Genomic DNA, 18,743 nt, shown 5'->3' on the forward strand with positions numbered 1-18,743 from the left:
GTGGAACCCTGTCTCTACTAAAAATATGAAAAGTAGCCGGGCATGGTGGTGGGCACTTGTAGTCCCAGCTACTCGGGAGGCTGAGACAGGAGAATTGCTTGAACCCAGGAGGCGGAAGTTGTAGAGAGCCGAGATCGCGCCACTGCACTCCAACCTGGGTGACAAAGCGAAATTCCATCTTAAAAAAAATTTAAAAAAATTCTTTCCTTTCTATAGTAAATTATGTAGAAGACATTTTCCCTAAGCAGCACCTGGAGGAGGGGAAGCTCTGACAAAATCCTGGCCCAGATGGAACCACTAACTGCACCAGCCTGAGCCCCCTCTTTCCTACGCTCCTTTAAGAGACTTCCACCAAGACAGGAAAATCCTGTTGAGGGAAGAGCTGGACTCCAACAGTGACCTATTCTCCTAAGGCAGAATCCTGCAAACACACACAAATCCACACTCATCCTTTTGCTGGTGAAGAGAGAGCAATAATGGCAGAATGTACATACCCAGTATCTAGAGTCAGACGGCCTGGGTTCACACCCCAGCCAAGCCACTTCCTAAAATATGACCTCGGCTTCCTCACTTGCAAAATGGGAATCATGATCATAACACTGGCTACCTACTAGGGTGGTCGGGAGGATTAAACAATCATATACATAAAGCATCATGGTCCTGCATTATAGTGGCCCTGGAAAGATAAATCTACAAACTCCAGCTCTTCCCTTGTGTCTGCTCCTGCTGAGGCTCTGAGAACTCACAACAACAATAATAATATAGCAGCTAATATTTATCAATCACCAAGTGCCAGGTACTCAGTGAAAAATTTAAAATGTTTATATATATACACGTTTATTTATATGTATATATATACACCCACATGCATATAAATAAATATGTATATATATAAATAAAATATATGCATATCTCAACTCATTTAATCTTCACAGCAACCCAATGAAAGGAGTACTATTATCACTTCTAGAACCTACTACACAGACATGTTAAGTGACTTGCCTAAGGTCACACAGCTAGTAAATTCTAGATTGTCTTAGGCAATTGTAAGTCTTAAGAGTCATGAAGATTTTCTCAAAATACCCAAGTTTGGGAGTTACAGGATCCTGAGGCAGGGCAACCTTGCTCTTCCTGAAGTGCTGCAACACAGCTCCCACTCAGCAAATGAGAGCCAGGCTAAAAGGACCCCTTCAGATTAGTCTAAAAAACGAAAGATGTTGGCTGGTTGTGGTGGCTCACGCCTGTAATCCCAACGCTTTAGGAGGCCAAAGCCGGCAGATCACCTGAGGTCAGGAGTTCAACAGCAGCCTGGCCAACATGGTGAAAGCCCGTCTCTACTAAAAATACAAAAATTAGCTGGGCCTGGTGGCACGTGCCTGTAATCCCAGCTACTCTGGAGGCTGAGGCAGGAGAATCACTTGAACCTGGGAGGCGGAGGTTGCAGTGAGCCGAGATCGTGCCACTGCACTCCAGCCTGGTGACAGAGTGAGACTCCGTCTCAAAAAAAAAAAAAAAAAAAACCCAAAAAGGTATTTAAGCCAGTATGTTCTCTGTCAGGCAGCCAGCTTCCCGCAGGCCCAGCAGAGAAAGAAATGAAGGCAGGGGAAGCCCAGCCTTTGAAAGTTCTTCTCCAAAGCCGCACTGGCTGTTTGAGATGCAGGCCACAGCACCTCATGTATAGAGAGCTTTTGGGTTAATGGTGAACCACCAGGTCCTGGATTACAAGACTAAACAAAAAACATCCCCCAAAAAGAGCAACAGGGAAAGCTGATCAAATGGTAGGGGGTGCAGAGGGAGAGGTGAGCTGGGCAGAGAATCTGATAGGATATCTGGGGCATTTGGTCACCAGCTCCTGGAAACATGCTTTACTTTATTTTATTTATTATTTGTTTGTTTGTTTGTTTATTTTGAGATGGAGTCTCCCTCTGTCGCCCAGGCTAGAGTGCAATGGTGCCATCTCAGCTCACTGCAACCTCCACCTCCTCGGTTCAAGCGATTCTCCTGCCTCAGCCTCCTTAATAGCTGGGATTATAGGCATGTGCCACCACGCCTGGATAATTTTGTATTTTTGGTAGAGACAGGGTTTCATCATGTTGGTCAGGCTGGTCTCTAGCTCCTGACCTCAAGTGGTCCATCCACCTCGGCCTCCCAAATTGCTAGGATTACAGGTGTGAGCCACTGCGCCCAGCCTTACATGCTTTACTTTAAAATGTAAGCTCTGCTTTGATGAAAAATAGTGAGACCCCTCCCTGGGTCCACAAGACTGACTCCCAGAGTTACCTGAAACATGGAGGCGTGTTGTACAAGGAGCTGTTTCCAGCCTGCACCTTGTATTCCAGGACCGAGGGGCACTCTTGGAGGGCAAATCCCAGCAGGTCATCACGGACAATCACCACGGTGACCCCAGCAGAGCCAACATTCTTCTGGGCACCAGCAAAAATCACACCAAACTTAAAAAGAGAAAGACATGCTGTTTAAGAAGGATTTGGCCATTTTTCATACATGTATGCAAACTTCCCAACTCTTCCCAAAGCACAGTTTTTTTAAGGAAATGACTCTATCCTGTGTAGGGAGCAGTTCATACTCTAAAGCAATCTCCATGTGGACAGCAAACCCATACTCAGAGTTCCAAAGCCTGAGGATGATCCGTCGGCCTGGTCCTCACCTGGATGGGGCTAACCCAAGCCCATCACTGCAAAGTCCTGGCACATACTCACATTCACTCTGCATACCTCCCTTCTACCCCCAAATCAGTCTTTAAAGTGGGGCCTCTAACTCTCCCAGGTAACCAAGAGAAGAAACTTTTTTTTTTTTTTTTTTTGAGATGGAGTCTTGCTCTGGCACCCAGGCTGGAGTGCAGTGGTGCAATCTCGGCTCACTGCAACCTCCGCCTCCCGGGTTCAAGTGATTCTCCTGCCTCAGCTGCCGAGTAGCTGGGATTACAGCGTGCACCACCATGGCCAGTGAATTTTTGTATTTTTAGTAGAGACGGGGTTTCACCATGTTGGCCAGGCTGCTCTTGAACTCCCGATCTCATGACCCGCCCTCCTCGGCCTCCCAAAGTGCTGGGATTACAGGCCTCAGCCACTGTGCCTGGCTGAAACAGATTTTTTAATCTATTTACATCTGTATAAAAGAACAGTCAGAAGGTGCTGAGAAAGGGACTGCTATGACAAAGAGAAGGGATGGGACAAGCTGCCTGAGGGAGAAGAAATTATAGAAAACAGAGGCTTAAAGTTACTTTAGGTAATTCTGTTGTGCAAGATACAGAACCCTCTCCCATGCCTCTCTCCATGAAACCCTTAGGAATGAGCGTCGGCAGGAAGTTGGGGGTAGGGGAAAGTAATTTATAGTTATTTAAAATTGCCAGTGCCTGGCGATAATAAAAAGCAGACCATAAACCAAATACAGCATCTCTAAACAATTACTATTCAGCCTTAAAAAAGAAAGGAAGTTCTGACACACACTACAACATGGATGAACCTTGAAGACATTCTGCTAAGTGCAGTAAGCCAGACACAAAAGGACAAATAGTACATGATTCGCTTCTGGGAGGTACCTAGAGTAGTCAAATTCACAGAGACAGAAAGTAGAATGGAAGCTGCCAGGGCCTGGAGGGTGGGAAGAGAGGGAGTTAGTGTTTAATGTACAGACTTTCATTTGGGAAGATGTAAAAGTTCTGGAAATGGATGGTGGTGATGCCTGCACAATAGTGTGAATGTTCTCAATGCCACTGAACACTATACTTAAAAATAGTAAAAATGGTACATTTTATATTAAATGGTAAAATTTATTATAAGTATATTTTATCCCAATTAAAAACGCAGAATACCATTCAGTCAGTTCAACTGTTGTTCTTAGATTCTTTTTTTTGACCAAATTAATAAGTTTTTAATTGTTTTTTTTGACCAAATTAGTAAGTTTTTAATATATATATTTTTTTATACTATTGTTCTTAGATTCTTTACCCACATCGCCCCCTGCGGCATGTACCTAGAGCACTGATCCCACTGCCCTGCCTTGGCCAGCCACTCATAAAACAGTATCCTGTTGATACTTTTGGAGGTGGGTACCAGGCAAAGGGAAGCTCCCTCACATAGGTCCCCTGGGCTCGAGATAATCTGCATCTGCCCTTGAAGACAAGTCTTTCCTCGTCTGTTGACCAAACAAATTTCTAAGAACCACTCTCAAAAGCAGGTAGGTCCCCAAGGACTCGAGTGGGACCCTGTGAGTCAAACATCACCACGAGGCTGGGAACAGCAGGACTCAGGCACTGCAACAGCTGGGAATTCGCACCTGGCAGCCTGCTCACTGGCAGCTGCCCTGGCTCAAGGGTTCTGCAGGCCCCAAACACCCATGGTTCTTCCCGCTCTTGTATATATTAAGATGTCCCTGCAGAAACCGAGTCAGTGGGTTCCCCCCACCCTGCCTTTTATACTCTACCTTGGAAACATCCACTGGCTTGGACAGGAAGTTTGAGGACATGTCACAAACCAGTACTGCTCCCTTGACATCAGGTATAAAGTCAAACTCCACACCATGCACCGTCTCATTTGCACAATAATACACGTAGGAGGCATCTGGGTTGAGGTTCCAGGTGCTTGGATCTGGAATTTCTATCACAGAAGACAAGTTTGAGACTTTGTACTTTTCACTCTCCTCTTTCCTTACATAGATGGGAGTCAACCAGGAGACTGACAGGCCTCCCCTAGCAGGGAAAGACTAACTGACTCCAAAGCATTGCACAAGTGAAGGCACCCTCCCAGCCTCATCCTTTGTTACCATCGTTACCAACATCCTGAGAGGATGAGTGATCCAACCTTTCGACTTTTATTGGGAACAAATCATCTTTAAAAATGGCATGGGAAGGTGGCCATGGTGGTATGTGCCCATAGTGCCAGATATTTAGGAGGCTAAGGTGGGAGGATCACTTGAGCCCAGGAGCTGGAGGCTACGGTGTGCTATGATCGAGCCTGTGAAGAGCCACTGTACTCCAACCTGGGCAACATAGAAAGATTCTGTCTCAACAAAATAAAATAAAGTAAATTTTTTCAAAAGGCATGGGAGATATCTGAGTTTTTACTTGTCACCCAGGATCCATCTATCCTACATCCACTGATGGACTAGTAGCTTCTTCTGGGAACCCCAGCCCTCACCCACTCTCAGCCCATGTAGTTCAGGGGAGCCAATGAAACCCACAGCCCAGAGGTAGAATGCAACTCAGGCATGGCCACAGGGACTGATTCAGAATGGGGCACAGGACATAAGACCATTACTGGGAATGCTCCATAAAGGCATTGAAACTTGGGAGAATATAAGGTCAGGAGCAGCTGCAGCCACCTTTCAAAAAAGGGACAGCTTTTTCTGTCTGTGGAGCCACCAGGTCCTGGAGACATTGTTGGGGTCCCTGATCAAGCCATATCTAAAGCCAAACCAGCCCCTGGACTTTTTCAGCTAATTAGCTGAAAAACTACTACTAACTACTGACTAGTTTCTGCAAGAAGAGTATGCATAGGCCAGGCACAGTGGCTCACGCCTGTAATCCCAGCACTTTGGGATGTTGAGGCAGGCGGATCACCTGAGGTCAGGAGTTCAAGAGCAGCCTGGCCAACACAGTTAAACTCTGTCTCTACTAAAAATACAAAAATTAGCCAGACGTGGTGGCGGGCACCTGTAATCCCAGCTACTCGGGAGGCTGAGGCAGGAGAATCGCCTGAACCTGGGAGGTGGAGGTTGCGCCACTGCACTCCAGCCTGGGTGACAGAGCAAAACTCTGTCTAGAAAAAAATAGAAAATAAAATAAAGTAAGAGTATGCATAGGCTCTAGTCTTAGCTAGTACACCCACCCAATCTAAATGGTAATGAACTAACAACTGTCAAGGGGAGAAAATAATTGAAAACTACAGATTGCCCTGGGTCGGGGTAACCCACCATTCAGCATGTCACCACCCAGCTCAGCTCCCAGAACTTACTTGTATAACTCCCAAGTTTAGGGTGAACGATATTTATAGTCCCAAACTTCTTGGCTTCTTCTGCGGCCTTAGCTGACCAAGCTCCTGTCACCACATAGTCTGCACACCTTCCTGCTTTCAAGCCAATCAGGTTTAAGGGTACAGCACTGAACTGGCCGGACCCACCTCCTTGCAAAAAAATCACCTTATAGTTGTCTGGAACGGCTCTGGGCAGAAGCACAGGTAACAGTAAATACATAAACTCATGTGGTCAAAGATTGAGAACAAGTGATGCTCTACCAAGTGCTTTACCTTGGGTGGATTTACTACAAGAAATATGGTAATGTTCCAATACGACTTTGTCTTCCCTAATTCACTCATTTATTTATGCAATCCTTGGACAACTATTTACTGGAGACTGTGTTGAAAGCCTAGGGTTACTGTTTGACCTGAAGCTCTTCCTCCTCTTCCTAGTGACAACAGCCTGATGTTCCTTTAGGAAACTACCCTTCTGCCACTCTCAGTCGACATGGTTCAACTGTGGTCAACCCTGGCTCAAGGGGATGAGCACCTGCCCCAAGCTGGCCAATGGAATTTGGTATTGAGACCTTTACTCAAACTTCTGGGTAAGGAAAGCTGTTTCTATTGAGGGAAAGAAGAAACTTGTAGGAGCTAATCCTGCAACCAATGGTGGCCACCCAGTGAAGAGAACACATAAGAAAGCAGAGCCAGAAGATGGGGGAAAATCACCTTCCTGCAATCATTTAGAAGCACCTAAATCCTCCTGCATTTATCTGTTAGGTGAGACAATACATTTCTTTTTTACTTAAGCCAGTGAGTTGGGAGTCCTAAAACTTGCAACCAATAATCCTGTGTTATGCACCATGCTATGAATCAGGTGGATGTTGGGCAGGGGGTTTTGATAACGTTTTAGGCCTAGCCATGAAATCATATATCTATTATATATCAAAATAAAAAGCAAAATTCTTTGACTCCAGGATGAAAAATTAAGATAATGATGAGAATGGCTACAGGCAGTAGAAATAAGCCCAGCTCCAAAAGGACAAGGCCATGGAAACTGGACCCAAGCCTTTGAGTAAGGTCAGAGCCTGCGAATAGGTGTACAGAAGCCAGATGGCCAGGGAACAGAGCTCCAGCAAAGATATAGAGGTAAATTAATAAAAGGCAGGGCAATGTGGCAGGGTCTTGCGGAATGGGGTGGTAGGAGTGTAAATATCTTGTCCTAAAAGATGCATGACCTACATTCAGTGCTTAGCAGGATAGCAAGCAACCAGCAGGTCTTAGGAGACTCTAGCCATGAGGTTCTTAGCAGCTGGGAAGACTGATAACCCAAGACAGAGTTCCAGGTTCACATTATTCAGATGCAGGGCAGTTAACAAGGCCAAGAATTAGATGGAAAGAAACCAGGCCGAGGTCTACGTACAGGTATACAAGGTAGGAACCAGGTTAGGAGAAGAAAAGATAGGCCCTTAAATTGAACTGGGACCGCAATCAGAGGAATTTCATAGCCATGTGGTCAAATGCCATCTCTCCCAGGCTAATGTTCCAAATACCCACTCCATGAAGGACAGGATTGTCCTGTGAATGTGACATGATACTCAGCAGGCCAATGGACGAGAGAAACCAAGCAGATGGCTACCAGCTCTGAACATTCACATTGCAATTAGCGTCTACGGCTCCGCACAGAAATATCACCAAGCCTGCCCCATCTGAATCATTTTATCAAGCAATTTGAAAAAGAAAACTTGAAATAATCAGTATAATTCCGATTTTGTTAATGTAATAATGCAAGAATGGGTCCTAACATATTAGTGATTATCCCTGATTAGTGGGGTTAAAGTTAATTCCAGTTTAGTTGTGAGCTACAGTGTTTTTCCTACCATAAATGTGCATTATTTCTGTGAGCAGGAAAAAAAAATGGTATGCTTTCAAACTTGCTATATTCGTAGGTTTATGTGAACGTGTTTATATAATATATAAAAATCTCTCCTTTAAATAGCAATCTATTTAAGAATAAGGTATTCTCTGGATAGGAAAGGCAGTACAGATAACCCAGGAGACTTCGTCTAAGCAGCAGTTCCTACAGTTCAGAACTCTTAAAATTACCCAAAGAGCCTGTTAAAAATAAAGTCTCTCCAGAGATTCTGATTCAGCAGGACTAAGTGGTGCCCGCCACTTTTTTTTTTTTTTTTTTTTTTGAGACGGAGTCTCGCTTTGTCACCTAAGCTGGAGTGTAGTGGCACGGTCTCGGCTCACTGCAAACTCCACCTGCCTGGTTCAAGCAATTCTCCTGCCTCAGCCTCCCGAATAGCTGGGACTACAGGTATGCGCCACCATGCCCAGCTAATTTTTTCTTTTTTTGTATTTTTAGTAGACGGGGTTTCACTGTGGTAGCCAGCATGGTCTTGATCTCCTGATCTCATGATCCACCCGCCTTGGCCTCCCAAAGTGCTGGGATCACAGGCATGAGCCACCTTGCCCCGCCCCACTTGAATTTTTTAATATTCCCCCTAACCAAGTGACTCTGACAGATGGTATGAGACTCAAACTTCGAGAACACCTGAACTAGTTTATAGTCAATTATGCTGACAAAGATGACCATTTCTTTGTTATTTACATCTCTTTCACACCAGTTTAACTGCCACAGTGCTGAAAAATCTTTCCTAGATACAATGATTTCAAATCTTTGGAAATATCACATAAAATAAAAACAAAAACGTACAAACACAGGATGGGAAACAAGTAAAAAGCATTAGGTACTAATAGTGAATTGGAGAGAATCTTAAAAGGATTATTTTAAATTATGAAATATTCTGAACAAACAATAGAGTGTAGAAAATATTGGAAGACATCTAGGTTTAGGAAGTATCTAACAAAAGTCACATGATTTGGTCTTTTTTAAACTTACAGCAATTCCCGCACAAGATTCTCTGTATTGTTAATAATCTTGGCAAAATCTGATGACCTGTGACTCATTTCTGTGAAAGATAAACAACAATATTAAAAATTCCAGCTCAAAACCAAATGAATGGAAATACCTATGAAATTTGCAAGTAAACAACAATACAGGGAAATCTGAGTTATTCTGCATTCAAATTGTGGGCCAAGGCTCACTTAGTTTAGGGGACCATCCAAACTGATTTTCAAATTGCAAACATTTTAGCTTTATAGTCATGGCAGGAGGATTTTTCAAGTGGTACATTCATTGAGCAAGCTATTTATTAATTCATCACTCTGTGATGCTCTCTGTGATTCTTCTTACCATCTCTTTCTCACAAATAGGAATCCATGTGCAATAGTTGCCCTTTAGGTCTAGAGCACAAAATTCCATGCTGTGATCTCACTTCACAGAAATCTAAGTATATGTCCCAAATCAACAGGAACAAAAGTTAACAGAAATAAGCAATACAGTTAACCCTGTGGTCTCTTAATACCATGCAGTCTTCAGAACCACCAAAAATAAAAGAAAATAAGTTTTAGAACGCAGAGGTCCTCTTCCCAAAAAATATAGGGGAAACTTAATAAGATTATCAATGTTCGAGGTCTTCATAAAAGGCTTATGTACTTTTAAACTTTAATGAGGTTGTATTTAAGTACAATAAAAACTGTAAATTGAATGTAAAGCAATATTATAAATGTTTGGAGGCACTGTTATGCAAATATACAGTATCTTCCGATCCTAAATCCTATAATTAGCAAAAACCAATTATGACAGGGTAAGCTGAGATGTCAGAACCTCTCACCAGCATTTATGCTATTTTCAAAATGGTTTCTATCAGACACGCAACCCAAGCTATTAAAGTTTAAAAATGTATCTATAAAGGCCTATAGGAAGACCCTATAGGCCCTGTAATTCTATATTTGATGCATTTAAATTAGTTCCCTTTGAGCCAGGGCTCAGTGGCTCAAGCCTGTAATCCCAAAACTTTGGGAGGCCAATGTGGGAGGATTACTTGAGGCCATGAATTTCAGATCAGCCTGGACAGCAAAGTGAGATCCCATCTCATGGGATCTTTAAAAAATGTTTTAAACATTTTAAAAAAATTAGCCAGGTGTGGTGACGTGTACCTATAGTCCTAGCTACTCAGAAGGCTGAGGCAGGAGGGTCACTTGAGCCCAGGAGTTGGAGGCTGCAGTGAACTATGATCATGCCACTGTTCTCCAGCCTGGGTGACAGAGCAGGACCCTGCCTCTAAAAAAAAAAAAAAAAGCTTCCTTTGAAACATGGACATTCACAGAATTCAAAAGTAAATCTTACCAAGAACACTAATGCCAACTCCTTTGTAGTCTAATAACTCCTTTTGTATCTCTAACAACACCTAGAAAAAAATAAAGGAAAATAGGGTTATTTCAATATGCTCTGCACTGCTTTCCCTGTGCAAATACAAACCTGAGGAGGGGACAAGGAAGGGTCTACAGTGAGGTCCCCAGGCATCCATCCCCACCCACAGCCAGTCTCCTTCCTCCTCATGTCCACAATGCCAGCGATGACGCAACTTACACACAAGGTAAGCATGAAATTAGGCAATGTGACCGATGTTGATACACTTTTTCCAAAGGCCTGAATTTACCGATACCCTAGAAAATGTCCCCTTCACAAATCTCATTCACCACCCTCCTAAAGCTAAAGTACAGAATGCACAAAGTTCTGGGTTAAAGGGACAACAATAAAAAAATTATGCCCAGATGCGCGGTGGCTCACGCTTGTAATCCCAGCACTTTGGGAGGCCGAGGCGGGCGGATCACGAGGTCAGGAGATCGAGACCACGGTGAAACCCCGTCTCTACTAAAAATACAAAAAAATTAGCTGGGCGTGGTGGCGGGCGCCTGTAGTCCCAGCTACTCGGAGAGGCTGAGGCAGGAGAATGGCGTGAACCCGGGAGGCGGAGCTTGCAGTGAGCCGAGATTGCGCCACTGCACTCCAGCCTGGGCTACAGAGCGAGACTCCTTCTCAAAAAAAAAAACAAAACAAAAACAAACAAACAAAACAAAACAAAACAAAAAAATTATGCCCAGATTATACAGGTAACTCAATTTTCCAATCTCTTTTGGTCTAAGGTGCTAGACTGGGAAGCGTGGGGTGGGCAGGAAGAAGGAAGAGCCTGCTGTGAATAAGATTTGTCCCAGGGTGCTGCAACAAGACTGGCACAATGTTGATAGTTGTTGAGTCTCAGAGATGGGTCCTTGGAGGTTCATTACACACTTTTATCTTTGTGTATGTGAGGATTCCCATAACAAAAAATAAAGAGAAAAAGCAAAGCTTTAAAAATGAACATAGAATAAGTGCAAAAGCAACCAGCCAGAGAAGGTCTACAAACAGGAGGCGCTTTTTTTTCTTAAGATGCTTGCTAAGGAGGGCATCATTAAAACACAGCTATAACCTAAACTGGATTGCAACTTGTCTCAAAAAACAGTATTTTAACAATAAAGAATTAGACAAGGCCGGGCGCGGTGGCTCACGCCTGTAATCCCAGCACTTTGGGAGGCCAAGGCCAGCAGATCACGAGGTCAAGAGATTGAGACCATCTTGGCCAACATGGTGAAACCCCGTCTCTACTAAAAATACAAAAATTAGCTGGGCTTGGTGGTGGGTGCCTGTATCCCAGCTACTCGGGAGGCTGAGGCAGAAGAATCGCTGGAACCCGGGAGGTGGAGGTTTCAGTTAGCTGAGATCACGCCACTACACTCCAGCCTCGTGACACAGCAAGACTCTTCTCAAAAAAAAAAAAAAAAAAAGAATTAGATTTTAAAAAGACTGCCTTGATGACTGGGTCTAAGAATGTGTTATTGTTTTCTGAAATGTTGGATGCTTGTTAGCACTAACTGATCAAATAAAATAGAGTGAATCTTTTCTTTTAGTAAAGAGAAACATTCATCTGTGAATAATCTTTGAACTTGTTCTTGAGACTGTTTCTTTCTTATAGACAGCATTCGCTGAAAATAGTTCTATAAAATTTTATAACCAAAATAATTACAAGGAGTTTTAAGGACTCCTACTGAAAAATCACACCTCCCTAATCCAGTAGGTTTTTTTTTTTCCAGTTGAAGAATGCATTGCTTTTGTGGATCATAACCAATTTTTTTGTGGTTGTTGTTAAGAGACAGGGTCTTGCTCTGTCACCCAGCCTGGAATGCAGTGGGACAATCACAGTTCACTACAGCCTCAAACTCCTGGGCTCAAAAGATCCTCCCACCTTAGCCTCCTGAGTTTCTTGGATTATAGGCGTGTGCCACCACACCCAGCTCACCACTAATTTTTTTAATGAAACAGAACAGACTAGTGCAGGATAGAATACAACACAGTGTATGTCACAGGTAATTAGGCTACACATCATTTCATAAGGCATTTATTTTTGTTTGAATATGTATACTTTGTCATCTTGTAAACATGTTTTTTACTGTAGGTTACAGTCAAAAAATGTTTGAAAGCTTCTCTAATCTTTACAATTCAACTAAATCAAGGAAACACATAAAAAGCAACATCTGCCCGCCCCCTCACCCTCCTGCCCCCCAGGTTACATGCAATCCAAGGGCAAAAATCCTCCCAGCAAAATTAATAATACATAATTGTATTACTGATGACAATTGCCATTACAATTATAGTAATAAATTAATAACGAATTACATAGGGAACAAACATTGGGAACACTCCAAAACATGGGGGGTGGAGGAGGAGGCTACAGGAAATCTCCACAGCTGGAGCAGGGAATCTCGCCTAAAATGAACTGTAACCACTGAGAAAAAATAAGCCCTGTCCTCTAAGCTACTGTGAGCGCTGCCCCTAGAAAAGTAAGAAGTCCTTTCCCCTTTAAAATTGGATTCTCTGTTCTTAGCACAACACAGAGGAGGCTCTGTCCCAGGGAGATTTCTACTCTGCTCAACAATTGATAATTGTAAAATACTTGGCTATGCCTCATGCTGCTCCAACATATTATCAGCTCTATCCTGGTTAGAAAAATAAAAATCTAACAGCAGCGGCAGCCGCCTGACAATGGGCTCAAGGCACATCGAAGACTTTGCCTTCTTCACTGCGGATGGGGCTGGGGACGGTGTGTTTGGCGGGGGAGGGGAGGAGCCGGGCTGGGGCCTGGGAAGGCAGAGAGTGAGTTCCACCAGCAAGATCTGACTGTGGCCCGGGAGAGAATTCAATCATTTGGTTTACTCCAGAATGAAATGAACAGAGAATTGAGTTAAGCAGCCCAAAGCCTACCAGAGTTCGAATACTCGAAAGCCTTTAGGGGACAAGCAGGTTAAAAAAAGGAGGGGGGTGGGGAGAAAGGCTTTAGGAAAGGGTAGGTTCTATGGGGGACAAGGAGGGGAAAGTTGGACTGAAGGTTTTCAAATTTACATTTCTGAAAAGCAGTGTTCCTAAGTGCTGGCTAAAGCAAACACGGGTGTAAGGGGTAGGGGGGCACCCACAGGCGGACCTTTAAGTTTGCAATCCCTTTCAGCTAACGTGATCCACTGCAATATGCAGAACCTGTCATCGGTTCATTCCCATTCACCACTCATTCACACTATGTCCATTCATGCATCCGCTCCACACTGCCCGGGCTCGCCGCACAGCTGCGCGAGGCGAACGCAGAGATCAGAGCTTTTTCTTTTTCGCCCCGCCCCAGCCCCCGGACCGGCCCAGGAGATGGCACAGCCTGGGCGTCTGCAGGTGCGTAGCACCGGCGGGACAGCAGGCCCCGGCCAGCTGAGTCGTGCACTGCCTCGCACCAGCAGTCAGGGCCAGGGGCAGCTGCACGGGCACGCCTCGCCGAGCTTCCTCACCAACTGCATTCTTCCCGAAGCCCGCTTGCCAGAGCTGCTGATCCCGCTGTGCACGCTGATGCAAAGCGCCTAGGGGACTCAAGGCAGGGAGCGGGAATCCGAGTGCCACACGCAGGGATGCAAACCCACCCGCGTACGTGCTCCCGCCTGAACCTCACTCCCGGCGCGCGCTCACGGGGACTTACTGAGTGCGGCAGCTTGGCGGGACCAGGCCCAAAGTTAACCACCTGCCTGGGGGCGTCCATGGTGCGGCGGCGAGGGCGGTGAGTCAGCCAAGGAGGACCGAACGCGTGAACGGCTGGCGTTCCCGGCCGCTGCGGTGAGAGTCTGCAGCCGGCTCCGAACCCCCGCCTTGCTCCAGCGCCGAGTCGGCGCCCCATTGGCCCGTGCTGTCGGAGGCCCTGCGCTGATTGGCTCGCGCGAAGGAGCTCGCATCCCCATTGGTCGCGCTTCTGAGCCGAGTCGGAGCAGTTGCTCCTCCTCGCGTTTACCGTTTCAACCCCCATTTTTGATCAATGCAAGGAGCGCGCGAGATTGCGCCAGCCAGCCGAGCCGGCTCGGCTGCGCGCTCGCCCGAGGATTGTGGGCGGCGGGAAGAGGCTGCCCCTGCCAACCTGCCTTCGCCCCTTGAGCCCTCAATCAGGCCGGTTCCAGTCCTCCAACCCCAGAGGACCTCAGCTCCTCTCTCTTGGCCGAAAGGGCAGTTGCCGAGCAGATTTGTAGCCCCCATCCACCCACCTCTCCACCACCAGCCCCCAGTTTGGGCTGTGATGTATTTGTTCCAGAACCAGCAGTCACTAATCTACCAAACTTTTCAAAGCACCCCCACGGGCGTCAGATACCCCAGTGGAGAGAGAGGACCCCCCAAGATTGGAAGCGCAGGATGAAGAAGGGCCGGGGGTGGGTGGATACGGTTCTTTGTATTTGCACGTGGGTCCCGAGTTCCTGCAGGATTAAAGAACGGAGGTGGCCAAGGACGCAGGGAGGAGCTATAGCCTGGGAAGCGCGGATGCCCGCCAGGCAAGTCCTTTAAAGTCGCTGATTCTCCATTTCCTCCCTTGTGAAACGAGTGAGCTGGAACCCTGCGACAGCTCTCAGGTTGCGCCCGCGCTGACAAGCTGTGAGTTTAGAAACGTGAGGAGATATTAACAAGAACGCGATACCCATAGGGCGCTGCAGCCCAAACCAGAGGAAGGTGGCCGCTAGCCAGGCCAGGCGCAGGGCCAGAGCTGCACAAACTTTTCCACGGAAGTGTCCTTCTCAAAAGAACTCCAGTGGAGACCCGCATGGGGTTCTGAAACAGAAAACCCTTCCCCCTACCCTGCAAGAAAGAAGTTCATTTGAAGTCTGGAATTTCATCATTTTTAAACTGTGAATTTTGCATTCTCTGCCATAATTTAACCTAGTTTCTTTTAATGTAAAAATATTTTCCCTGAGTAACATTGATGCGCCAGGAATATATACAGTCCAACTGCCCCGTTTAGAGAAGGCTTGTAACTGGACAGGGCTTTGGCTTTTGTTTGCTTTTCCTGATGAAAATGTGGGCGGTATGGGGCTGAGAGCAGAGGCACCGCTCTGGATCTGGGAATTGGAGGGCAAAGTTTCCAGAAAAAGGCAAAATGAACAAGGCCCCTGCGTTCCTCAGCAACTTCATTAAGAAAACCGCAACATTGAAGACAGAAATCTCAGCCCAAAAACTCAGGCATGCAAGAAGCATCACATATCCATTATTTCATGTAAATAACTCAGTTATTATATATTAGTAGCTGCCCCTAGCAGCTAATCTACTGGAGACTAAGGGAGTCAGCCTTCATCCTTCCTGGAGTTAGTTCCTAACACCAGGGATATACACAGTCCCATGTAGTGGGTTGGGAGAAGGGACGGCACATCCATTTGGTCCTCTGTTCCCAAAAGATATGGCTGAGTTGTTTCCACTGCCCAAGCTATGTGGCTGCTTGGGTTGATGAGCTCCCTATTACTTCTGTATCCCACTAGGGGCACAGGAATTTGGGGTGGGTGGCGGTGACTATTGTCTCATCTGCTAAGACATCCCCTGCAGCTATTCCTCCCAGGGGTCCTGCAGTTTCCAAGACGGTATTTCAGGGACACAAGTCACACATACCCTCAGCCTCAGGACCCACTGACCTCTGTTTGTCTTCCTCCTGCCCCTGGGCAATCTCCTTTTCAGTCTAGAGAAAATCTGTCTTTTCCATGTTTCTTCCTCACACTGTGCCCACAAACACCTTAAACCAGAGCCACAAACTCAAATGCCTCCAGGGGTCACTCAGGGATAGGAAACAAGTAGTGGGAACTGTGGCAAATTGAGTTCATTTGTCCATTTGTGGCAGAGGGGCACGCGGCCACTGCACATTTATGATTCCCCCCATCCATGGGATAGGGTTGGTGGCAGGAAGTGGCTGCTCAGACCGGCTTCATGTTTCCCAGCTCCCTTTGCATCCAGGTGAGCCACATGACTGGGTCCCCCCAGTGGAATGTGGGCCAAGTGGATGTGTGTCACTTTCGGGCCAGGGCGGTTGAGAAATGGGCGTGCTTCTCCACTTCCTTTTTCCCATTCCACAGGCTGAAAACAAAAAACTCCCTGGCCCCTAAGGACAGTGGAGAAACAGCAAACAGGGAGCCCCAAGTCCCTGAATCACCTGCACCAGACTTGTCATATGTAAGTGAGAAATCAACTTCTTTTGTGCTATGTCACTGAAATATGACAGGCGATTTGTTACAGCAGCTCACATTATCCTAATTATTATGCCATCCTAAATGCAACAGCTGAAGTTCAGATCCAGCTGGTTGTTGCCAAGTAGGCAAATGAAGTTGCTTGAGCTATCTTCACATTTTGAAAGAAAACCCAGGAACCCAGATTTTTATGTGACATCTCATTTTTAAACATCTACAAATGTAAATTTCAGCAAAACACTGTACAGATCAATATTCTGAGGGGCAAACTCCAGCTTATCTGAGGCCTTATTGAGCCTACATGTAACAAACTCTCCGAAGGACTGTTTATAGTGTTCTGCCCTCAAATTTCCTCCAGTTCAACAAGGAACACTCTCAGCTAAGTGCTTGAATAAAGAAGCAGCAAAGGAGGAAACATAATTTAATCTCAAAATATTTTGTCCTTCTTGCCTATTTTGCACTGATCTATAAAGACAGTCCAGGCCGGGCACAGTGGCTCACACCTGTAATCCCAGCACTTTGGGAGGCGGAGGCAGGTGGATCATGAGGTCAGGAGATCGAGACCATCCTGGCTAAAACGGTGAAACCCCGTCTCTACTAAAAATACAAAAAATTAGCTGGGCATGGTGGCGGGCGGCTGTGGTCCCAGCTACTTGGGAGGCTGAGGCAGGAGAATGGCATGAACCCAGGAGGCGGAGCTTGCAGTGAGCCAAGATCGCACCACTGCACTCCAGCCTGGGAGACAGAGTGAGACTCCGTCTCAAAAAAAAAAAAAAAAGAAGACAGTCCAGAGGAACCCCTGCATTGTGTGAGGGATCCTCCCCTCTTAGTAGATTCTCATTTAGCAAGTACAAAGAAGCTTCTTTATGAAATACATATTTTGTAAAAAGGCAGAAATTCAATTTTCACAAGTATTATTCACCGAGTACTTCTATATGTGAAAGATGCTGGGCTCTGCTGCGATTCCCAATCAGATCCGGCCATCCTGTTTAGAGAGGAGTGCGAAGAGAAGTAGGCAACATGAGCAGGAGAGAAAATCTATTTGGAATGAGACAAGATTATTTCTGCTGCCCTTTTTGTAGTTGGAGCTAAAGATCCTTTTCCCTTATCATTATTCCCAGAGAACGTGAGGAAGGGAAGCTGGGCATGGTGGCTGACGCTTATAATCCCAGCACTTTGGGAAGCCTAGGCAGGCGGATCACTTGAGGTTCGGAGTTTGAGACCAGCCTGGCCAACATGGTGAAACCACGTCTCTACTATAAAAAAAAAATTTAAAAATTAGCCTTGCATGGTGTCTCGCACCCATAGTCCCAGCTACTCAGGAGGCTGAGGGAGGAGAATCGCTGCCCCCAGCTCCAGCAACCACCATTCTACTTCCTGTCTCTATGAATCTGACCACTCTAAGTACCTCTTGTATGCGGAATCATACAGAATGATTGATCCTGGGAGGCGGAGGTGGCAATGAGCCAAGATTGTGCCACTGCACTCCAGCCTGGGTGACAGAGTGAGGCCCTGTCTCAAAACCAAAAAACAATTTAAAAAAGTGGGAGAGAGGCAGTAATCATAGTTTATGTAGCAAAAAGAACCCAAAAGTCAACGTCCTATTACTTTCTTTATTCTGACCCCAACAGATAGGAGAAGATATCCATCCTACTCTCTTTACCTCAATTTATTTCCTTACCTACTTTGCTTCATTTTTTTATTGTGACAAAATATGCATAACATAAAATTTACCATTTTCAAGTGTACAGTTAAGTGGCAGTAAGTACAGTCACATTTTTGTGCAATCGTCACCACCATCCACCATCAGAAACCTTTTCATCTTCCCACACTGATACTTTGTACACATTAAACCATAACTCCCGCCACTCCCCAACTCCAGCAACTACCCTTCTACTTCCTGTCTGTATGAATTTGACCACTCTAAGTACCGCCTGTAAGTGGAATCATAAAGAATTTGCCCTTTTGTGTGACTGGTTTATTTCACTTAGCATGTCTTCAAGGTTTATCCATTGTGCTTCATATTTTTTTTGTAGAGATAGGGGTCTCGCTATGTTGCCCAGGATGGTCTCGAATTCCTGCCCTCAAGTGATCCTCCCACCTTGGTCCAACAAAGTCCTGGGATTACAGGCATGAGCCATTGCACCTGGCCTCATTTTGCTTTATTTTTAAAGATTAGTATAGATCTTTAAAAGATCTGCAAGCTTTGCGCCAGTGAAATCCCTAAAGAAGTTATTTAAGAGGCATGCTCTCTGTGGACTAGTGGGCAGAATTACACAGGGGATGCACACTGCTTCTACCTCT

General features: G+C 45.6%; 1 protein-coding gene across 3 annotated transcripts in view; it reads right to left on the reverse strand.

Annotated features, from left to right (window-relative positions):
- Positions 1–14,129, reverse strand: part of PSAT1 (phosphoserine aminotransferase 1) — a 34,012-nt gene extending 19,883 nt beyond the window's left edge. Inside the window, exons 1-6 of one of the 3 annotated variants that reach the window (XM_003267445.4) lie at positions 13,934–14,129; positions 10,231–10,291; positions 8,881–8,950; positions 5,973–6,178; positions 4,444–4,616; positions 2,281–2,450 (exon numbers count right to left, since the gene is read on the reverse strand). In XM_003267445.4, coding sequence (XP_003267493.2) covers positions 2,281–2,450; positions 4,444–4,616; positions 5,973–6,178; positions 8,881–8,950; positions 10,231–10,291; positions 13,934–14,128 — 875 coding nt within the window. In that variant the 5' untranslated portion in view covers position 14,129. Of the gene's footprint in view, positions 1–2,280; positions 2,451–4,443; positions 4,617–5,972; positions 6,179–8,880; positions 8,951–10,230; positions 10,292–13,748; positions 13,810–13,933 lie in introns of those variants that run through there. The other 2 variants (XM_030809614.1, XM_030809617.1) reach the window with 2 other exon arrangements.
- Positions 14,130–18,743: the final 4,614 nt, after the last annotated feature.

This window comes from Nomascus leucogenys, chromosome 1a (assembly GCF_006542625.1).
Source record: "Nomascus leucogenys isolate Asia chromosome 1a, Asia_NLE_v1, whole genome shotgun sequence".
In the NCBI taxonomy this organism is placed as follows: domain Eukaryota; kingdom Metazoa; phylum Chordata; class Mammalia; order Primates; family Hylobatidae; genus Nomascus; species Nomascus leucogenys.